The 23,944-nt window shown below is 39.5% G+C and overlaps 1 protein-coding gene across 1 annotated transcript in view; it reads right to left on the minus strand.

The window, feature by feature from the left end:
- PTPN13 (protein tyrosine phosphatase non-receptor type 13) overlaps positions 1-23,944 on the minus strand; it is a 97,647-nt gene that overhangs the window by 4,639 nt on the left and 69,064 nt on the right. Inside the window, exons 21-42 of the mRNA XM_009641369.1 lie at positions 23,590-23,697; positions 22,687-22,818; positions 21,833-22,299; positions 20,735-20,878; positions 18,692-18,785; positions 17,780-17,865; positions 16,750-16,912; positions 15,604-15,818; positions 15,414-15,512; positions 13,588-13,949; positions 13,219-13,393; positions 11,796-11,954; positions 9,896-10,067; positions 9,581-9,791; positions 8,587-8,657; positions 7,419-7,480; positions 6,570-6,726; positions 6,064-6,240; positions 4,702-4,784; positions 3,432-3,487; positions 2,261-2,364; positions 974-1,122 (exon numbers count right to left, since the gene is read on the minus strand). Of these exons, the coding sequence (XP_009639664.1) occupies positions 974-1,122; positions 2,261-2,364; positions 3,432-3,487; positions 4,702-4,784; positions 6,064-6,240; positions 6,570-6,726; positions 7,419-7,480; positions 8,587-8,657; positions 9,581-9,791; positions 9,896-10,067; positions 11,796-11,954; positions 13,219-13,393; positions 13,588-13,949; positions 15,414-15,512; positions 15,604-15,818; positions 16,750-16,912; positions 17,780-17,865; positions 18,692-18,785; positions 20,735-20,878; positions 21,833-22,299; positions 22,687-22,818; positions 23,590-23,697 (3,446 nt within the window). The remainder of the gene's footprint in view (positions 1-973; positions 1,123-2,260; positions 2,365-3,431; positions 3,488-4,701; positions 4,785-6,063; positions 6,241-6,569; positions 6,727-7,418; positions 7,481-8,586; positions 8,658-9,580; positions 9,792-9,895; positions 10,068-11,795; positions 11,955-13,218; positions 13,394-13,587; positions 13,950-15,413; positions 15,513-15,603; positions 15,819-16,749; positions 16,913-17,779; positions 17,866-18,691; positions 18,786-20,734; positions 20,879-21,832; positions 22,300-22,686; positions 22,819-23,589; positions 23,698-23,944) is intronic.

A 23,944-nucleotide genomic window follows, 5' to 3' on the forward strand; every position in this document is an offset into this window, starting at 1 on the left:
CCAGATCAGGTTCCTGGCAAGACTTTGTGGACCCGTGGGGGAAAAGCCCATGCCAAGGCAAGTTTGCCGGCAGGACCTGTGACCCCGCAGGGTACCCACACTGGAGCAGTCTGCTCCTGAGGGACTGCATGCCGTGGGAGGGATGGACCCATGCTGGAGCAGTTCGTGAAGAACTGTGACCCCGTGGGAAGGACTCATGTTGGAGAAGTTCGTGGAGGACTGTCTCCCGTGAGAGGGACGCCACACATGAGCAGTAGAAGAGTCCTCTCCTGAGGAAGAAGAAGCAGCAGAGACAACGTGTGATGAACTGACTTCAACCCCCATTCCCAACCAACCCCCTGCGCCACTGGGGGGGAGTAGGTAGAGAAAACTGGGAGTGAAGTTGAGCCCAGGAAGAAGGGACGGGTGGGGGGGAAGATGTTTTTAAGATTCAGCAGTTTTTATCCCCTCCTTCTCTGATTTTGATTGGGAATAAATTAAATTAATTTCATCAAGTTGAGTCTGCTTTGCCCGTGATGGTAACTGGCAAATGATCTCTCCCTGTCCTTATCTCGACCCATGAGCCCTTTGATTTACTTTTCTCTCCTCTGTCTGGTTAAAGAGGGGAGTGATAGAGTGGCTTTGGTGGGCCCCTGGCATCCAGCCAGGGTCAAACCACCACATTATTATTGTTATTCTTTTCCTCTGCTGTTTTATTAAGCTGTCTTTATCTCAACCCACAGGTTTTACTTTTTCTCCCGAATTCTCTCCCCCATCCCACTGAGAGGGTGGCGTGAGCAAGCAGCTGCATGGCGTTCAGCTGCCTGCTGGGTTAAACCACGACAGGGGTGAAGTCTTTGGTAAAAAGTCTTTTCATCCCTTTAGAGCTGCAAATTAAAGAGCTGTGGTATTTAAGGCAGTGATGAACCAGCCACTCTATTTTTAACTGTTTTATATTGGAAAAAAGGACTTTAAAGGGCAAATAGTTACTCACTTCAATCTCTTTAGAAGGGACTCCCTGTTCCAGCAATCCATGCAACATCCTGATCACTGACTTCAATTTGGCTCCTGAGTACTTGCCTCCAGGGAGCACATTCACAGTAGGGAGTGCAGAGATCTCTTCGTTTGTCACTAAAGGGAAATCTAGCAGAATAACAAGACTGATTGATATAAATGTAAATAAATAGCTAAAACTAGGGGAATGTAAACTGTAGTACAATGTTGGATTTCCTTGTTGCTGTTTACCACTGTACTACCTGTATTCTCTAGAATGCCTCCATACACCAGAGAGAATACACAGATTTCCTCTTAGTTTGACAGGCAAAACCAAATTAACATAACCAGTATGATGCAGAATCAGTTTTGATGAATCCAGGAACCAAAGAGAGTATTTTCCTGAACTTACAATAAATACATTGACACAAACTTCAAATACATTTGAAATGTAAGTTCTTCACACAGTAACCTAAAAAATTGATGAATGTGCACAGGGATGAATTCAGAACCCTGTACTTAAAACATCACAGCCTGTGACTTTGTTTTAGCACTTATACTCAACATGTCTTTCAAGATGTGTTAAATACACTTTTGTTTTTCTCCAATAAAGCTTGCTTTCTATCAGGCCTTCAGTTTTTCTGAAGCACAACAAAATTAATAAACCAAGAGTCTCTCTGCTATTGCAATGAGAAGCATCCTAAATCTACTGACTTAGTCTAAAGGCTTACACAGATTATCCTTTTTTCTTCTAATGAATGCAGACAAAAGGCTGCTGTATATGAATTTCAAGAACTGACATTTCCAATGCTATCTCAAAAAGTAAAGACTACATTCTGCCAAATGCATCAAATTGAGCAGTGTTCCACTCTGCCACACTGAGCAGCAGTGGAAGAATGAGAGTCAAGATAGAAAAAATATTGCCTAATTTGAGCATGGAGTAGCCGGTATGTGAAGCACATAATATATTGGTCTGATCACGGTCAAATATGTATATTGTTAAAGCTTTTGTCAGATAGATACTATGGAAGAAAGCATCTCAGCTGATTTCAACTCTACTAAAACTACAGGCATAACATTGCCAATACTTGTTTCTATTAACTCTCACATATTTATTACACAAAACTGTAAAGATCCTTTCCAGTAGGTTGCTGAGCTGTTAGATTTCTCATTATACCTGTCAATACACCCTCAAAACATATCCAGGATATTTTACAATTAACTTCTGAGATTTTGTCTATTTAATGTGATCCTTAGTTTTCCACTGATTATTTGTTAAAGTTCTTGCCTTTATTTACATGTTCCTGGCTGACTGATTCAATCGGCAGTTCATCACTTCCCCATGTGACTTCATCTTCATCTGCTTGACTCAAGGAAGGTTGTGGAGGAGATCTGTAAGCGCACAAGATATGGAAGTAAGACAGAACACCTAGAAATAACCAACACATTTGCAATCTAATAAAAAAATTGCCAGAAAGTAATTTATAGCTAAAAGTATTTCTGGACTGGATGCATACCAGTAATCTCAAATCCCCAGTATGGATTTGAAAAAAGTAACTGTGGAAAAAGCCAGGAAGACACGAATCTAGTAATAACTATCACTGCAATTACTTTTCAAATGCTAAGCAGCCAAGTAACATCCAATAGCAGATTTGTACCATTCACATAATTCATTACGCATACACGAGAATAACAATTTTCAATTGCAAGTTTTCTAGCTTTGTTAAAGATAGTGATAAACATATTAAGTATTTTAGGTCATAAAGTTGCTGCTTGTGCCAAGTCTCAACCCAAAACTTCCCAGAAACTTAATCAAAACATAAAAATAAGTATATACACTTTGATTAAGCTTCACTTAGACTAAGGACTAAAATTATTTCACAAAGAAAAACAATCCTGGGAATTTCCAAATTTCAGGGTGGCTCAAAGGAATAGCCAGTAACTTGGCCAGGCACATCCCTAGTTTTCCATGTAAAAAAACCATAAGTCCCAAGCACCCAAATGGGAACAGATGGACCAGTGGAACTATACAGTTTAGTTTCTGTGCTCTAAAACCAGAAGTAATACTAATGAAGCTTGTAAAGATTCAAACTGAAGACAGCTTTGTTTGAATGTTTTCTTCACGTGCAAGTACCAGGTTGTTAGTACAATGCAAATTAAGTTATTTGGAGCCATTCAAACACAGCCCAGTTACTTGTTATAAGCACATTTCAAAGGAATAAATAGAACTAGGGCATAGTAAACCACATAAAGCTGACTAGCATTCAGGCAAATTATAACCTTTTAAATAACAAGAATAGGCAGAAACCAATTCAATGCGTCATTGCATGGGTATTTTACTGGGTTTGTTTTGTTTTGGGGGTGAGGTTTTTTGTTTGTTTTTCTCATTTTAACATATCCCTCTTCAGTTTCAGGCTTCACAGGTTTGCTTTCAAGCAACACTAGAAAAGAAACCTTACCTTTCTGGCATAGCTTTTACTTCACAATAGTCTTCACAACCATTTACATGTGTTGGCTAGCGGAAGAAATATTTCAAAACACATTAAAGGACATAGTTATAACACACACACAGAGTAGATTTTAAACAATTAACAATTACACGGTCTGTTTCTGAAGGGTACTAAGTTCAAAGCAGCACATAATGAAAGACTTTCCTCTTTTAGACATCTCATTAACTCAAAATAACAGAGGAAAAGAACACTGTGCACTTGGAAGGAGGATCTACTGTAACAGGGCCAAAAAGCTATCTTAAAATCATTCCTGACTCACAGCAGCAGTAGTCATGTAAATTTTATCCAGTTGACTTTTTTGTTTCTAATTCTTAAAAACCCTTTATGAGGTACATCTGATAGTGAAAACTTCTGCCTCCTGTCAAGCCACCATTCCTATGTAGAACAGAACAGGGCTTTACCTCTAAATGACAGGTACTCTTATACATGCTCCCCTCAACAAAGACTCAGCAGAAAGAAGGCATTTTGATCCTCCTTTCAAGAAAAAAATCATCTACAAAACCATTTATACTTATTAGGCCAGCTTGCAAGTTTCCACTGCCATACTCAGAGAATTTTCCTTGTGGATGTCCTAGAGCACACTGACACAGAGCCAGAATCATGATTTGACTCTCAGCTCTACTAACTGGACAGAAAGCTGCAACAGCCAGGATTGTGCTGGATTAGACAGAGTTCTGCTGATTTGAAATAGGAGTCAAAACCTGGGCATCTAACGACTGATGTGAAACAGGACATGCAATAATGTAGGGTAAACCACATATAGAAGTTATTCAAGTTAATGAACACATCCTAGCAAAAAGTAGGAGGAAAAGAATCTCTAATTTACATTTTGGACAGTTAAGTCTACACTGCATTCATTGTGACTGTTTCCCTTTGAGCAGGAATCAAGGGAATTGTTTAGATTAAATGCCTGACATAACTTTAACAAGGTAGCTTATTATTGCCCTTTTTGTTTTTATGAGAAACGATGTAAAATAACTCCATGCTTTGTTCTCTTAAATAGTTAATTTATAATAGAATAATCATACACTATCTAAAAAAAATATATATAAATGTTTGTGCACCATTTACAGTTACTACTGACAAAGATGTTTTCATTTAGAAGACATGTAAAGTTATTTCCACAAGTTCTATGCCAATAAGGAAAATAATAAATTGAAAGAGCATCTGAAAAAGCAAAATCAGCAGACAAATGTCTGCCAGCTTCTTGTTATCCCACCTCTGAAAAATCTTCAGGTAAAGATGACCCATCACAGTCTGTGTCTTCAGACTTGTCTTCTGTCAGCTTTCCATTCATCTCTACTGTAACAGGAAAATCAGGAGATACAGCATAAACACACCAAAAGATGCCCAGGAGTCACCTTCTCACAAATGTGAACCCTGTTACACCTGTCTGGCACTACACAGGGAATAAAGGTGCCAGAAAAACTGAGAAACATCTTTTAAGTCCCTTTGCTACCAGTGTGTTGGAAAAGAGGTCTTACTGTATAAGACAGTCAGACTTAGGCTTCTTTCTTTTTTACCTGGAACAGCTGTCATTATTGTGTGAGGTTGTTTGCATAGCTAACAGAGTATCTGTGCCACATCATAATGGATGGACAGGCTAGTGCTAGTAAGTTATCAGATTCCCACATCAATAGTGTTTCTGCAATTCAGTTACATTTAGACCAGCAGTAGGCCTAAAGCAGGATTCTACTTGCTCTTTGTATTAACAAGACCTAATTAAGATGTGCTGGATAAAATCTGACTTATATCTGTCTACAACAGTAGTTCCCTGCTGTTATATCTTATGGATTCAATTAATCTTCAGTTGCAAAGGCCAGATCCGAGCTACAAGAAATTGGAAGTAGTGGAGCTCCAATGCTATTCTTCAGCTGAGGTCCTGGCACGGCCAGAACCCCAGTGTTCCCCGATTTCTAATGTAATGACCAATTACAATACCACAATGAACCTGAAGAGCAGCAAAAGAGCTGAAGTAATTATAGTTTTGGACGGTATATATCTGAAGGAACCTCCACAGGAGTAGCAAGCATCTTGCTTGAACTTTTGGAGCACTCATACACAGAGTGACACAAAGGAACTACAAATCACACTCCCCATTTCAGTGAGTAACAACTGGAGCCGAGGAGATGGAATGAAGGAAAAGAAAGGTGTACAGAGACAAGCAGGTATTGAAAAAATAGTTTTTCTAAAAGAGACAAAGCAGGTTGGAAAATTGTTTGGTTTTGAGAGAGCTCAACACATTTTCAAGTTGTGCAATCTGCAATCAATGACTGTAGCTGCAGAACCAGGTACCTAAACACCTTGATTCCACTCAAGAGACAATTCTAGAATGGGATTGATTCTCCCAGATTACTTTAAGCAAAATCCAGATTTATCAGACCAGAACCTAATTTATTAAATTGTACCTGAAGTTCACTGGAATCAGCAATCATTTGTCTGTGTTCTACCTGGGAAACTTTCAGTTCACACATTAATGCAATGTCAACAATCCCTCTTGCCAAATCAATTGCTTACTTGGCACCTTGTTTCAAGCAGCATTTTGCTGTTAATGATATGCTCTTTTAATGGCTCATATTACCTGGCAAGTGATCTTCTGATGCAGCCTTCTTGAGATGTAGAAGACTCTGAGCCTCTGAAGTTGCATTATTATGATTTAAGAGGTTCTGGGCTTCCTCATCTACAACATCCAACAGGTACTGGACAACTTCATTGTGATCATCCTCATCATAATACTCATCATCTGGAACCTCTGTTTCTAAAGAGAAATAGTATAAAATGACAAGTTTTCCTAACATAGGATGTTTTTTGGGGAAAAAAATTAGAGGGCCAGACACCATGGCATTATTTCTAGCTGTTATCATGGCTTTCCTTCATTCCTCTCTAACACAGAATCCAATTTTCATAAATCTACTTCCAACATCAACTAATTCCTCTAAAGCAGAGCAGGACTTAGAGATCATCTTCTAAACTTGACTGCCAGCCTAACATTGACTTATTTCAGCCTATTCAACAATGCCCTGATTCTCTTGTACTTGTGTACACTGAAGACTAAACAATGCTGTCCCCCATCTCACCTTCTCTTACCTGATTTGTCACTGTGTTTAGAAAAATTTGACATCTGACTGGTAAAGCCAATAGAAGGTGCATCTCCAGATCTTGAAAGATTCATTAGTCCTTTTGTGTGATGGATATTGTTTTCTGTATTTGCCTGAGAAGGTCCTAGGATGCCATTGCCATTTATCTAAGAAAGCAAAGAACAGTACAAATTAACTCTTAAGAGTCTGGCACTTTGTTGAAGCATCAAGCAACCCCTAAAAAGTTCACCACTATACTTAGCAACAAATAAAAAGCCATATTCATATCATATTCTCATCCGAGACAGCTGTGTGATGGGTGGGCAGCTTTTAGGTGTGTTAGAAGTTTCACATGAAAAGAGCAAATAAAAAAATTATAAAGCAACTAAGAAAAAAACGACATTGTGATGAGGAAGAAAATAATACAAGAGAACACATAGTAGTATTTAACATTATTATAACCTCTATAAAACATGTGCAGACTTCAATAGTTTTGGTCCCACACACAATAAACCATTTCTCAGAAAAAAACAAAGGGGGGAAAAAAAGAAAGAAAACTATCTAGTAAATGTAACATGCAAGCATCTCCAGAAACTGAATAAATGGAGTTTTCTGGATCAGTCTTGCATCCTTCTCATACAACCATTTGTCTTTCGATAAAGCAGTCCCAAAGAAAGAAAAGAACAATTAAAAAAAACTTGTGTATTTATTACAATCACTGCTTATTCACATCAGCTGACAATAGTGGGTTTGCATACTTTCATTAATGGATTGTTTAATGAATTTATTTATTTTGAAAATGAGTGTAAATAGATAATTTTCTCGGTAATAACAACAGGCACAACAGAGGAATATTTACCTTGGGCCCGCAAGCATCAGTTGTCTTTTCTGTTTTATCACAGGGATCACCACAGGAACAGCCTGAACAAAAATGGGAAAAACCCAACAACTTCACAGCAACATTTTCAGAGAAATTAAATTAGCCACCATCAACTATATTCATAAGAGAAACAAGGTATATAATATTATGTTATGAAATGAATAACATTTCTGCCTGCCTGGTTACTGGGCATTACCAAACTTACATCTGATAGACTATATTTTACAATGGCTTTTTGAACATTACCTTCAATGGGATCAGAAAGCATAAATGCTAATACAAGTAACCAACTCTAAGCAAAGAGAAATGCTGATAAATAGCTTAACAACATACAGTGGAAACACTTTGGGGAATGGGGCATGATTCCCTTTTCATTGAAATGTACAAAATACAACCCCACAATCACCTGTTGCTAATGTTTTGTTTTGTTTTTGATTTTGGGTGTGTGTGTGTTTTCAGTTTTTTTGTTTGTTTTTCCCAAACATCACCTGATACCTGGGTCCTTGTTGGTGGTAAAGGATCCTGACTCTAAGCGAGTGAACAAGGAATTATTTAGCAAAAGGAAATCAATCTCACTCAGAATGTATTAACAGGAACGCTGCGTACACAACCCTGGAAATAATTCTTCCTGTCTGCTTGGCACTGGTGAGACTTGCCCAGTGCCATGTGTGTGACCAAAAGCACCACATTTGAAGAGGAAAACAAACAGACTGTAAGGGAGCAATGAAATCAATTTGGGCTCCTCTGGTCTTGAAAAAGAGAAGACCAATGGGAGACCTGAAGCACTTCCAAATGTAACAAATTGGTATTTTTATGCCTGGTCAGAGGAAACAATAACTTATTAGTATTAATAACAATGATGATGATGATTGATTGGGTTTTTTTAACTCCTTGAAAGACTTAGGCTTGATATTAGAGAGAATTTCTACACTGCAAGAGAAATAGAATCATAAAGAGACTACTCTTGAATCTCTTTTTGTGGAGATTTTAAAAGAAAGATCAAGCAAACACCTGCTGGAACTGATCTCAGTAAGCAGAGTTCTAGTGCAGCCACTGGACTGGAATGGTATCTTAAGGCCCATGTCAGTTCCTTCATTTTTATAAACATGTACATTTCACTTGCAATAAGTAAGCAAGCAAATCTTACCGTTAGCTTTCACTGGCCATGGATTTGAGCTATCCAAGCTTTTGGATTTTGGAAGCACTGCGTGACCATCCCTATGAAAAGAAATGTTTACAGAAATTTTTATTTAAAAAAGTAAATAAATCATAGTAATAATCAGATATTGATGTAAATACATACCATCAGTAAAACTGCTAATCATGCTTTCTATTACAGCAGTTTTGGAATACTTAATATTTAATGAGAGAGATTGAGCACTGGTAGTTAGGTTAGTTCCTACTTCAGGGAGCACCAAAGAGTTCATTAGAGCTGGACTTTCCTTCTAAATTCTGACAAAAAGATTCGACCTTGCAGCCTCAGGACTTTGCAACACCTTCCCCTTCTGTTATAAAACAGAGTGGAAAGGAGAAAGGGAGAGAGGAAGCAAAGAATGGCATGCATGGCTGGAAGACCAGCATATGAGGTAAATGTTTCAGTCCCAGGTAAATATTAAAGCAGAGTAATCCGGAGTGGTTTTTAGACTGCTGTATTGCCATAAAAGAAGCAGTGAAAAACAGAGCAGCGCACTAGGATCTGTGTCATAGCGTTCTGACATTTACCAGTGTGCTGGGTCATCCATGTGACAGTAGAACTATTTAAGCACAAACCAACATTTTATCACCTTTTTATGATTATAGAACTTCAGTAGCAGTTTTAAGAAAAAGGAGTAATTGTATTTAAATGACCTGTTTCATATTTTAAAAACGGTATTTTGAACACTTGCACTTCATAGCTGGACACAGCCTTATCTTCCCAAGAAACACAAAGCACAGCAAGTACTTGGTACTCTTCTGCTCCACTGAGGCACAAAACCTGTGACTACACAGACCCTTGTTGTGGGGTCAGTTCTCAATAACATGCCACCTAGTACCACTCTGGTGAACTAGTTGTCATACCAGGAACATGTTTTATGCATATACTCATACAATCATGCAAAAAACCCAAAAAGTAAAGCAAAGCATTTGCTTCCAAAACATACCTGGTCGCTTTGAGCACCACTTTTGGAAGGTATGTTTCCAGCATTCTTTTGGCTTCTTTCAGAGTCATTCCCTGTGTGCTTACTCCATTAATGTAATGGATAATATCTAGTGCACGGAGACTCTCCTCTCTGGCAGCAACTGATCGGGGGAGAATGTCACTAACATACACAACTTGGTAAAGGCTGTCATGACCTCCTGATAACAACAAACCTTTGCAGGAAAAAGGGAGGGGAAAAAAAATAATCAAGTTCATTCTTTGTAACCAAAGGGAAAAATTTTGCTTCAGAGCAAAAAACAGTATACTTCTGTGTTACCTAGCTCCTCCTTATGGCACGTTAGTGTAATATCAGGCAGTAAGTGAGGCAAGACTGGCATCTTCGGTAACTCCAAGACACGCCCTAGCACTAGTCTGACAGTCTTTGGGGCAGCACGGAGAAAGTTTACTGCATCGGTATGACTCATGTTAGTGACATCAATGTCATTAACCTGCAAAAATAAAGGCAACAGAAATCTCCTTGTTAGATTCCAGTAAAATACTTAGCATTACTGCAGAAACATTTATTACTGTTCCTATTGTTGACATTTGACATTAAAGGACAAAACAATAGATGCTTCATTGACAACAGTTGCAGTTCATCATACAGACAGAACACATAAATGTAACTGAACTTCTGCAAGTGAAGAAGCAAGTTTACAGTCCAAACGTCAAAATATTAAAGTCTGAAGAGGCATATTATTTTACTGTTCCTATTTAAAAAAATGGAACGCTATAACTGCATAGGCCAACACCTGAAAGTCTGACTCACAACCTAATCCAATTTGACTTGTACTTGCCCAACTTTATTAAGATGTAATAGGATTCAGCTATGCTTCAGTGTCCTGACCTAGCAACAACTCACACACGTGCTCTGTGTTACACACTTTGTCACTATTGCTCACAGAACCTATAAGCCTAAATGCAAGTTTTCAGTCGATCAGAAACCAATACTATAAGGGACAGGATGTCATTCAGAGGCACCTGCACAAGCTCAGTAAGTGGGCCCATGTGAACCTCATGAGGTACAGCAAGGCCAAGTACAAGGTCCTGCAGCTGGGTCAGGGCAACCCCTGGCATCAATACAGGCTGGGGATGAAGGGATTGAGAGCAGCCCTGTGGAGAAGGACGCGGGGATACTGGTGGATGGACATGAGCTGGCAATGTGTGCTTGCAGCCCACAAAGCCAACCATATCCTGGGCTGCATCAAAACAAGGGTGGCCAGCAGGTTGAGGGAGGTGATTCTGCCCTCTTCTCTGCTCTGGTGAGACCCCACCTGAAGCACTACATCCAGCTCTGGAGTCTTCAGCACAGGAAATACATGGATCTGTTGGAGTGGGTCCAGAGGAGGGCCACAAAAATGACCAGAGGGATGGATGGAGCACCTCTCCTATGAGGAAAGGCTGAGAGTTGGGGTTGTTCAGCCTGGAGAAGAGAAGGCTCCGGGGAGACCTTATTGCAGCCTTTCAGTACTTAAATGGAACTTGTAAGAAAGACGGGGACAGACTTTTTAGTAGGGTCTGTTGAGATAGGACAAGGGGTAGTGGTTTTAAACTAGAAGGGGGTAGATTCAGACTAGATATAAGGAAGAACTTTTTTATGATGAGGGTGGTGAAACATTTGAACAGGTTGCCCAGAGATGCCCCAACCCTGGAAACATTCAAGGTTAGGCTGGACAGGGCTCTGAGTAACCTGATCGAGTTGAAGATGTCCCTGCTAGTAACAGGGGGAACTGGACTAGATGACCTTCAATGGTCCCTTCTAACCCAAACCTTCTATGATTCTATGATGAACATCTGTATTGCATGATGTGTACCTGGTAAACTCTTCTACAGCAAATCTCTTAAAATTTCTTAACAATAGGCTAACCATGATGTATTTGACCAACAACTCTTCCACATATTTGAGCAACCATCTCACTTAATCAATTAATGCTTTTCTCTTTAAACCATTTTTTGCCATCATGAATGGCATGCACACATGCCTAGTGTGGAACATTCCATAACTCCCTTCAACAATCTTCTCACATGTTTTCACACATGTATTTCTTTTGTCTAAGTGCTATCAAATTATGCCTCTCAGAAGGTGCATGTCTTTGTTCCTTAAACACATTTACTTTTTTGACTCAAAGTTGTCCTTTTAATGCAATCCGTGTATTCAAAAACATTAATTCTCTCACTTTTATCAGCCGGTCTCCAGGTCGTAGTCTCCCATCACTTTTGGCAGGATCCTGAACAATGTCATGAATGTAGCAGCCAACGTTATCATTACCTTTGGTCACTGTAAAACCCAGACTACCCTTTTCTGACTTTGTCATAGTGACTTGGAGTTCTACTTCCTAGGAGAAGAAAATAACACTTTACCTCACAAACAGAAGAATTTTAATGCTTTACTGAATTCAAGACACCTAGAAATAGATTTACCTATTGGTTTAAGTGGCACACAAGCCTGGACAGTATCAAGACACGTGTCTTCACAGGCTCAGCTTAGCTGCTTCAAGTAAGCAACTCTAATGAATTCACATGGACTACTGTTTTGCATGGAGCTAACCTTGGGCCAAAGGCCCAACCTAAACAAAATTGTGAAGGCACACACCAAAACTGACACCTTATTTTACCCCTCAACTAGCTGCCATACATAAAAAAAGGCTCTGTATTTTTCAAGTAAGACAACACATCAGGAATTATTCAACTGAAGAAAGTAGGTGAATGTATTTTCCTACAATGAGATACAATACCATAACACATGGACATGCTTTGCCTATTTTAATTTGCATGGATTTTGATTTGAAAGATATAGATCTGCCTCATTTGCACAGAAACTCACAGAGCACCAGAAAAACTTCAGAAGAAGGGACTAAGAAAAGGACAGTTTGTTTCTTCTCAAAATGAGAGTATGGGCTAGAATAGTTTTGAAACCAGAAAGACCCTCACAATTGAGACGTATCAAGGCTTTTCCATTTTTTTAAAATCTGTGAATAGCTTACGTGAGGATATAGAAGCAGAAGTCCTTTCTGATACACAACACATTTCTGGGGTGACAAGAAGCTATCTCAGAAGAGTCTCAAAAATATGCTCCATTTTGCAGCAGAGCAGAAAGTCTTTGGGATTCATAGATATAAATACAGCAAAGAATAGGGTCTCTTGCTATCTCTGCTGCCCCAATTCATCCTCTGATCTCTGAACAACCACACAGAAAAGTAACAGGACAGAAGCAAGATATCTGCCATTTAAACTTCACCTGAATGCATAGTTTAGAGGTAGGTAAGTCCTCCAGGCTAAAATGACACACGAAATAGACATATACACATCTACCTATGTACACATGGATGCGTCCACATATCAACTCCTCAAGAGCCCAGACAGGAAATGCCTGCATTTGTATGAGCAGCTGCAGTTCACTGGTTATAAACAACATGTAAATGTGTGCCTTTTATAAGGCACACACCCAGGTTAGTGCAAGTATAACTGACAACTATCCATTTGTAAATTAATACGCCTAACTTCTATTCAAGCACTCCCAATACTATGGCTAAAACACCTTCCAGCTGGCCACAGCAGTAGGTACATTTATGCTACTGAAAGACAGAAATAGTAAATTACTGGCTCATATTCTTCAGCATTTTTTTCCAGCTGGCTGAGTAATGAATCCATTCCTCCCAGGTGTGGAGTCAGCTCAGAAGCAGGCGTAGCGTAACAGTCATTTATTAAAACGGATGTGGTAACTTCATGAATAGTTCTACACGTTGGGATCAATGGCAAATCCAGTAGCAGATTACTACAGATAAACAAGCAAAAAACAAGGATCAGCTTCTACAACATGGCTGTCACCCATAAATGAATATATGGGCCAACATTGACTTTATGCAGATCTAAAAAGCAGAACAAAAAAGTTTTTCAATGAATAGGTCCCATAAACTATTTTTGTAAACACCTTCTGCAATATTATAAGGATCATTATAAACAGCATACCTGTCCTCAAGCTCTGACTTGCTAGGAGTCTCTTGATCAGCATATAAGATGGTGCAAACAGCCTCCTCCTGACCACCATGTGCCTCATACTGACTATGTGCCTGTGTCATAGCTTCATCTGAACTTTGGTATAGTGCAGAACTCCAGCCAAAGCCCACTTGTGCTGGTGAGTCTATCACCTCCTCATCACCACTCCGGCTGCTGTCACTGTAGCTGTCTCTTCTAGAGGGAGATTTTAGCCTTTTCTTCCTCAGATCAGTAGTTTCATTTTCATCTGAGCTGTCACCTTGTTCTCCGTTTGATGGACCAGAAACTCCCCTGCTTACATCTGGAAATACTTGTTGGGGTGAATGGATGGGAGTCTACAGAGAGCAAGGACATTTAATTCATCACACTCCAGTTTTGATGACAAAAAGTTGCAAAGACGGCTTAAAATTACCAAAAGCAATTAGTAAGCAGCTCCTTCGATTTAGATGTTGCCTCAACTGTGTGAATGTGTCGCAGCACAGTTTCACTAAGTTAAACACAACTTGGCCAAGACAGCAGGCAAAACTTTGAAACATATACTGCTAAAGAACTGCAAATTAATCTATGGAAAACAAATATACTCTTGGCCTTAGAGAGCCTACTGACAGATGCCATCAAGCTATGCCCAGCAGTCATCTAGGCAATTACCATGAAATCGCTTCCAACCAGAACACACTGCTGATGCTTACAGAGCAACTGAAGTCAAACTAATCTCACACAGGAGGGAAACAACTGTTCAGCCAAGTTATTAACCCCCATGTGAATGAAGAACAGCTTTGCCAGTGACCACATATTCCCAAGAATGACATCAGCTAGCAGACACACAAAGTTTAAAATCTTTGATTACGCTTCTATTTAATAAATTAAATTGAAGACTTGTCTCCATTAGTTGGCCAAATTCTTGTGTACATGAACAGACTGATCTGTGATAAAGTTATAAACAAAAATTGTTATTTGTTCATTGTTTTTTGTTTTCTTTTAATATACGTGCTGTTTTATTGAAGTTATTCCATACTACAAACAGGTTAATTACAGCACTACTTACTTTATTATTAGTTTGTTCAGTTGCTTATCTCTTACTCTGATTTAAACTTAATTTAATTGTTATTTTACATTTAAGTTTCTGACATCATAGTTGAATGGTTTTTATTGTTTGAAAATGATATGAAAATAAATTAAATTGAAGACTTGTCTCCATTAGTTTTGCACTCTCCTGTATTACGGAAAGCCTCTCTTCAGGCAAATTCCCCTGTACTTTCTCTTTTGCTGAAACACATTTAATTTCCAATTCTTCCAAGTATCCTAAAACGGCCTTCTGTTCTTCTAATTTACTTTTTGGAGCATTTTGAAGATATTCTTTGGGACACCTGTGATTTCTAGTAAGCAAATATGGCAACCTTTTCCCTGGTTTTACATGCATCAAAACCAGACAAATTGGTGGTTTGCAAAATATTCTTCACATACATTACAGAAATATCCAATTTCTATTTGAGATCAACTTCAAACTGTTGGGCTGCAAAGAAACCCAGCCACAGAAACAGTGCATTAAGCCAATTTCCAATGTCTTAAGCCACAAAATGGAAGGGAAAAAAATAAATATTGAAGCCCTGCATTCTTTTCACAGTTCCCCAAAATGCTTAGTACACTCCTGAGGGATTTACTGTAAGAACCATTTTTCTGTGAGCACTCTCCTCATCCTTCTATCTGCATCTTGCAATTAACTAACCCACCCAGCAGACTGAATAAACAAACCTTCAAATAGCAATTAAAAAAAAAAAATCATATGCCATACACCTTACCAACAAAGAAGGATCGATGTCTGGTAGTATACCAGATGGTGGCCGACAAAGGAGAAGAGAGACTTCTGGAGATGTTCCCCTCAGAGCAGCGATGACTTCCTGTGGCCACAGTGGGATTCATGATTAGATACAGACCCCCAAGACTTTTGCAGGACTACCACAGCATGAGTTTCACTACCAAGATACAAACCTGCTGGGATAAACCCTTTAGTGATGCCCCATTCACTTTCAGAATGACGTCCCCGATTTCTATTTGCCCACTTTCTGCAGCAGGCTGCCCAGGGAAGAGCTTTTTCACCCTCACAATGGTTGAGCCCAGTTGCTCTGGGGTAAGGTTATCTTCACGACAGAAACTGAACCCAAGGCCTGAGCTATTCTTCAATAGTTTTACCTCAAATGTGTTCTCTGCAAAAGAAACATTAACTTATTATTTCCTACAGCATGCAGGCCATGAAAAAACAGTGGCTGGCACTCTTAATCCAGACGTGACAATGTGTATTCTCCCCCTCACAGGGTTCTTTCAACTTTACTGAGCACAAGCGTTATCCAAAAGGTCCCTCCCAAGGTAAAGAGTACAAAAAGCTGATCATGACTTCTCAGTCTGCTGGCTTGCCCTGACAACATCCACACTATACAGAAAGCCAGGGTGTCTCCAAAATACTGTTCCCCAGGAGGTTCATTAAGGAACCTGTTAAAGCACAGAGTGAGAGAACCTTTCTGGCCACTCAGACATCAGTCAGAGCAGCAACTGGAGTTCCCAGCAGACAGGATAAATCACATGCAGCAAGACCAAAAGGCCTCTGCAGTGGTTTCCCCATCTGGGTGGGCTTCCATCCACTTTCACAGGTCTCCATCAAGAGAAGCTGGAATATGACAACATCTAGTCAGCTCCACAAATCCATCTTCTCTGTTCATCCAGCTCTTGATGTTTTCTCTCACCTAGATGTGAACAGCAGGACCTACAGAAGCTCTCATTTATATATGCATATCTTAACCTCCTCTTGTCACTCCTTCGCAGCAGCCAAGATAGCGGCACCCCTTTTACTCCAACCTCGCTACAGCCCTGGCCTTCAAGGCTGGTGAAATTGGGAAACAACAAGGAAGTGAGAGAGCAAACAGTTAATAGTATCTAAACAAAGTTACCAAGATGTGAAAAATCTTAAAAACAAACACAACAGCATAAAAAGGAAGAGCCTGCATTATGTGCAGGGGCTTGCTATAGATTCCTACCAACTCTTTCTCTCCTGTCTGTCTTTCTATTCTACAGAAGTTTTGAAGAAAAATATTATAAAAACTAAAGGTTTAAAAGTTCAGACAATTGTCTATGTGACCTGACCTGCAGTGACAAAGCTGTAATCTTTGGCATTTGTAGTATTTGTTGCCGGTTTCTCCTGTGGTTCACATTGCCCCACCTGATTTGTAGGCATGCACTGTGGTGTTACTGGAGAATGAACCTTGGCCACCGAAAGCTGACCTTTTTCCAACAGCAGATGCACCACCTAAAGAGATGAAACATTCTCTGGTTAACTGGCAATGGTCACGGAGATAGCACCGTCTAGTGTACATGTTTCTTTCTAACTTGTTAGGGTCCTAAGTTTTACAGCAGCAAACTTTATAGACACATCCCTCCCCATACATTCTCCATTTGCTCCTTATTTTAAGGGCTGTAAGTGACAACCTCCAAAATACACTAATGGGCTTGCAAGATAGTTGCCAATACAGAGCAAGAAAGGGTTTTCTCTCAATAAGGCTGTGAAGGTGCTAAGAAGTATCAAAGACTGTGTTGTTTTCACATGCATTCAGGGAATAGAGTTAAAAGCATTTTATAAAGTCACACAAATAGTAGTCCTTAGCAGCTTTGAATGTGTACATTCACTGGCTATTTTCAGGTATGCGTGTACTTCCACATATGAAGCAGTCACCATAAATAGTACTATTAAATGAGGAGACACCACTGACAGAATCAAGTGCTATCCAAAAAGGCCAAGACTCAAGTAAAGCTACTGACACAGCATACAAACACAGCTGCATATATGGAGACCCTTGTCTCCTCAGTGGTTCAGATTTGGGACTTGTCCTGTAGCATGCTCCTACAGGTGCTTTCCAATCCATGCACCTGGGCTTCCTTCCTATGAAGCCCAGGGAAAAGGAGAAACCGATTCCATGCAGACCTCTCATCCGCACGCAAAGCCAGAATTCCACTAGGGTGGGCAGCAAGACTCAAGGCCGAGGAAGCCGAGTCTAAGAAAGCACACCTAAAGTGACCAGGACACTGGGGAGAGTTCCAGTCTTCAGGTTCCTTTACCTCTTTTCAGTCATGAAGAAGTGGTTTACTACAGATAGGAGTAGAACCAGCAGCCGCTTACCTGCCCAGTGTTTCTCAGTGTTTCAACAGCTTGCTTATGGGTAGCACCTTCCAAACTAATCCCATTGACAGAGAGCACACGGTCACCTACAAAGAATTGATTACTAATTTAAGAAAAAGTAGGCAGAACATATATACAATGTATATGACACACAGAAACCTTCAAGTCTCAGCTAACAAGGACAATTATTGAAGTAAATTCCCTCTCTCCTCCCCACTCAGAGTCAAGAAGAGAACTTTGCAACTAAACTATGCAGTTTGACTTGATGATCTTAAAAGGTCTTTTCCAACCTAAATGGTTCTACGATTCTATGGGATAACCCCATGTCAAAGCTAGTGTTAACCATCAGAATGATAGCCTACAATAAACCTCAGACTCTTCATTAAAAACAAATCATAGTCTACAGTGGGAATTCTCACTCAGTAAAGAATGTGGCCTGGCTTACAAACAAGAAAAGCCATAACAATTACAGTGATATTCTGTATTGAGCTGTCCAGCATGCCAAGCAAGAAGGCTACAAATAATACAAAGCCCCCTCTCTCCCCATGGCTGGAACAGAGAAGTGTTCTCCATTAACACAGGCTGCATTAGAAAAAAAAAATAATCCTGCAGCCTATCTCCTATTTTCCCCTCCACAGTCTCAACAATTTTTCTGTTGTTTCTGCAGTTATTCTGTGTATTTTTTTTTTAATTTTCACCTGCAGAATTAGCTATCAAGGCAATATTTAAAATGACAACTGCAAATGGAGTAACTTGGAAAAACAGCTCTTCTTCCCAGTGAAAAAGGAACACCGAAAGGCGGCAAACAGAGTTCCTAGCTTCAGGGCCACAGTGTATCATCAAGTCCACCACAGACAATTATCTGCTCTTTTTTCACATTAAAAGTTCCAACTGAAAGAACTGAAATACTACCTTTTTCTATTCTGCCATCTGCTTCAGCTGCTCCCTTAGGAATAATCGCTTTCACATAAATACCACCATGCCTTATGCTAGTATTTACACCGCCCTAAATAGAAAGCAAAAAATAGGATTTGTTAAGTCTTTTTGCAGTTAGAATACTTAGTAATTAAACACAGTGTCACACAAGGAAAACTATACTCAGGAAGCACTTGGGCTATGGGCGTGTAAGAACAGCCAGACTATCAAAACCAAAATGTTACTCAGAGTGTGTTTTCACAGTCATGCAATTTATTATGAATGAAGTTGGGGTGGGAAGATTGTAAAAATATGATGCATCACAATGCAAATGCACCCAAAACAAATCAATGTCGTTCAGCATAAACACATCTGTATTACGCCACACTTCACATGCTTGCATGCATCAAAGCTCAGAGATGTGTGAGAGCACAGCATGCCAAAGCAGAAGATGCATACCCATGCAGTGTCCTACTCCAATACACCCTCTCTGATCTAACAGGAAACTAAGGAGTGCTGCTTTCTCTCAACTCATACAAGTTTGAATGTCTAAGCGGAAAAAAACTGCTCAAGCACAAATGGCATTGTTTTTGGAAGGCCTTAGCCCCCTCTTTAGGGGGGGAGGTAGACTAGATGATCTTTAAAGGTCCCTTTCAACCCAAACCATTGTATCATTCTGTCTCACTGCTGCACTATCAGTGCTTCTCCACAAACCGGGAGGGAAGAGGGAGACCCAAAATGTATTAATGTTCACTCCCAAAGTACACAGTATTACATGTGAAAACTTAAAACACAGAGCTAATTGTATGCCTCTTCTTTTCACCACTGTACTGGACAGCAATGCAATGGGCAGAAGGGAGGCTGAAAAAGGGAAGGTGATTGATGATACCACTTGGTAACCTTTAAGGGCAATCTCTGCATCAGCTGGCATCTTGTAATGTTTTCTACAAAGCCTCTACGAAGTCAATGCATGCACACAGCAGGCTCGATGCTATTCAATAAAAGAACCTTCATTCTTCCAGCTGTCTCTAGTTACAAGCTTGACAGAGCAATATGAGTTTGAATAGACTGGGATGCTAAAATAATAGAATATCATTCTGCTCCTCTTACAATACTAATCATACATATGAAAGATTGCTAGGCTTGTGAATCGGCACTCTACCTACACGCCTATCCATATAGCCACATTTGGGAAAAGGCCAACTTAGTTTTAGGTATAAACAGCCAATGAAAGCCACCAGTTTTGAACTATAGCTAATAACTGCTCTCTGCTGTTACAATTCAAGGACAATTTCCTTTTTCACATTACCATGCAGTCCCGGCGATCAATCAACGAGAGATAATATTTGAATATTAAAATACCAAAATGTATTTTTGAGCACAATACAAGAATGGGAGCAGTGAAAAATGTGCGCATCTCAGTTATAAATCATTCTATTTTTCCCTGAAGTGCCACCCTGCAGTATGGCTGGCCCTAAACGTAAACTACCTTCAAAATTTTACAACCCGAAGAGAAAATAGTCCTTTAAAAATACATTTTTGTCTCATATTGCAAGAAAGCAGCATCACCCAGGTCTTATTTGGATTTAAGCAGTTTTTTGCTTTCTGCCTTTTATCCAGCAGAGGGAGAACACTGAACATGGTATATGTGTGTGGACATGCATAGATACTCATATGTAACACTACTGCTTCCACTGCCTGAGATGCCAGTCAGGGAAGGTCTTATTTCTCTCCCTTGTGAATTTGCCATGTTATTAGGTAGCAAGAGACAAGGACCACCTTGCTTTTGTACTCACAAAGCAGTGCCTGTGTAAGATTCTATTAGGACTTTGGGGCTCCATCATAAAACAAGAGTTACTTAAAGGGCAGATGACAAGAAAAGGGATATAAAATATTATTACTTTTCAGCTTTGGTAAGATTAATCACACATCAGGAAAACTATATACTTAACAGTGATTCCAGAAAATATTTTGCTTCCTTGAAATTTAGCAGTTTAATGGGTTGCTGGGAGTAGAGAAAAAGAGAAAACATCTAAAAACCTTGTCAAACAGTACCGTGACACTTATTCCCAAGCCGTTATCTTTTTTGGCTAGTTCAACCTCAAAGATATCTCCAGGTTTAAGAAGTGTTGCAGTAACCTTTTTAGAATTCATTTTGTTTGCTGTATTTGCTGAGGAAGATTCCTTTATTAAAAAAAAAAAGAAAAAGAAACAAACAAAACAGAGAGAATGATTTGCCATTAGAACAAAAGTTTACAGTTAAGACTCTAAAGGGTCTGTTTTTGAGTCAGATGCAGCCAAAAGGAGTCCACATGGCAAAGTACCAATTAGTAAGACTCATATGGCTCATTGCTTTAACTCTTCCATGGCTGCCATTGAACAGGTTTAGCACAGAAATAAGCTTGGCCTTCAGCAGCTTAGTCTTTATTGTCAAAGCGAGTTGGTCACAGAACACAGACACTGTAATACTTCAGTATTACAGCAGCCTAGGGTCTGTTGGATTAATTTGCAGGAGCTGCCACAACTTGATTGAATAACCTCCATCAGCTGAAAAGAGGAATCACTGCAAGTTAGGAATTACTTTGTAGTACTTGCCATTGTGTACTTTCAGAAGGGTGAAGCAGCAAGCTGCCTCTGTTCAGAGCATGGCTCACTGCTGAACTTCACTACACAAGAGCAGTTTTCCATGGATTATGATAATCGCAAAAGACAATGAGTTCTGCTGCTACCCATTCCAGATGTGTCACTACTACTTTAATCTAAGAAACACTTAATTTACCTGCCAGGTGAATAAACTTACCTCTAGGGGTGGTCACTAGACTATGATCATATTGGACAAACATACAGAATTGAAAGGATGTTTTCTACAGAATCAACAAGTGCACTATACATTCATCCTAAAGCACAATCTGCCTCTACGACATGCCCACCTCATGACACTGGAAAGCTGGGAATTTGTTTCAAGTTACAGGAGTGATTTTCTCAATTTATTTTGAGCAAAATCAGCAACCTATTAGAAATCAGCTGCAGGCTAGGCCGTCCTTCCCCCACATCCTTTCACCTTATTCACACCCACAGTCACCTATTTCATTACCACTATTATACTGATGGGAAATATTCATATGAAATACACTATGCCTTTTTAGCTGGCTGTTGCTCCTGACTGCTGGAGTAAGTCGCTTCATCCATGTCAGAATCCCCTCGGTCAGAATATTCCACAGACTCCACTACCCCAGGCCTTTTATTTTTTGCTCTAGTACTGTCAGACAAGGATCTTCTCTTCTCATTCATTTTAGAAAGCCCAGACTGGGAATCACTGTAATGCTGAGGTTCCTGCTGGGCTCTACCACTTGCACGTTTGCTGAAGAAGCTAGCTGTCTGGCTCTGAGACAGGCTGGCGCTCTCGGTTCTGGAATCCTGGGAGCTCACACTTCCATCCCGCTTGCCTCCTGACAAACCAGACAAACTCCCTGAAACAGGCTGCTGGTGACCACAGGACCGGCTGTGTTCTTCTGAAGAGGACTCTGCCTCATTGTCCTGCACCGATGATGGCCTCCTTAAATAACCCCTGGTTCCATTACTGATATGTGCAGCACTAGACGATGCTGAAAACCACGAGACAAGACAAGTCATCAGTAGCTGGTAACATCTTATCTGCAGTTTGACACAAATTTCTCAGCTTACAACCACATCAGGTTTTACCCATTCATATTATGCAGAACAATTGCCGTTTATGATGCAACTGGTGTGTCCACACCAAAGGTTACCATAACACACTTCATTCGGTCTCAGAACACAATTTCACACATATACTAGCTAGGCCTGCTTACAGAAGTGACTGCAGTTAGGGTGATGTTTTACAGCTATCTCAGTTGATCAGATTAGTAATTTTGAAGAAACACAGAAAGTACTTTACAAAAGGTATCAGAGAAGGCAGAGTGCTCAAACTCGAAGAACAACTCTTTAATAATAGGAAGCATTTCTCCCCATACCTTTGGATAGCTTGTCCTTGGGCTGAGAGATAACAAGTGTCACGTCTTCAGGTGCATTCTCCAAAATTTCTAATGCTGCATGGTGGCTGACGCCTTCTAAACTCGTGCTATTTACGGATATTAGTCGGTGTCCTGCACAAAAGGGTTTGTTCAGATACAATCTAACACATTTATATCCATCAGTGAGAATGTAGAGTACAGGTCTGAAAATCTCTAGACAATATATGGATTAAAAATCACTAAAATTCAAGTGATGCTAGAATAGGGAAACCTAATTATAAAAAGAAAAAAAAACCAACCAAAACAAAACACAAGAATTGGTTATGAATATTTCCTCTTTTTAAACCTGCCAAACCTTTCCATATTATGATTTTTACCTTCTCTTCTGCTGTAAGAAAAACAGATGCAAAAGCAAAAATCAAAAAGTGAAATAAGCAATATGTAGTTCAGTTCAAGGCACAGGCAAAAATGAAAATAAAATAAATTATCTTTTTTTTTTTTTTTTTTTTTTTTGCATACCCACTCCCCCGTAGCCATATGGTTACTTCACTTTTGCCAAAATCAAATTTTGGATTTGGCATTTTAAAAAAACTGAAATTACAAAGCACAGAGAGACAATAGCAAATAAAGCCCATATCTTGATATGTAACTACCTCAAGGTTTATCTTTTGCCTTGATTCAAGTTATTTTTGTTTTCGTATAGTTAAACAAAGAAGTATCACCAGTTCTCAGAAATTATCACCAGTTCTCAGAAATTATCACCAGTTCTCAGAAATTATCCACAAGGTAACTGAAGGTCAGCATTTGTAATGGACTGACGCCCGCAGCCATAGATGGAAATGGTACTACATACGTGTTTAGCCTTTTTTTTCATGTATACCTCCTCTTATTTATACTATTCACCTGGTTTTAGAGATCCTTCCAAATCAGCTGGCCCTCCAGGAATAACTGAATGAATAAAAATTCCCAGATCAAGTTTCCCTGTCTTCTCTCCGCCGACTATTTGAAAACCTATTAAAAAAGGCCCAAGTAGACAAAATTGTCAGTGATCACAGTGTAACTTAACATAAGACAAGCCTGTATTTTAGAACGGACAAAAACTTAGTCATTGTAATAAATGTAAAGTAAAAAAACCTATACATCTCAAAGAAGTCCACATGAAAGTAAATGGTAAAGCTTGTTTGATTAAGCTTTATTGCATTCTCTGTTTTGCTGTTCTAGCTAAATCAGCAAAGTACCACAGTGGGGAAGTGGGGAA

This window comes from Egretta garzetta, unplaced genomic scaffold, assembly GCF_000687185.1.
Source record: "Egretta garzetta isolate BGI_Z169 unplaced genomic scaffold, ASM68718v1 scaffold856, whole genome shotgun sequence".
NCBI classification, from domain to species: Eukaryota; Metazoa; Chordata; class Aves; order Pelecaniformes; family Ardeidae; genus Egretta; species Egretta garzetta.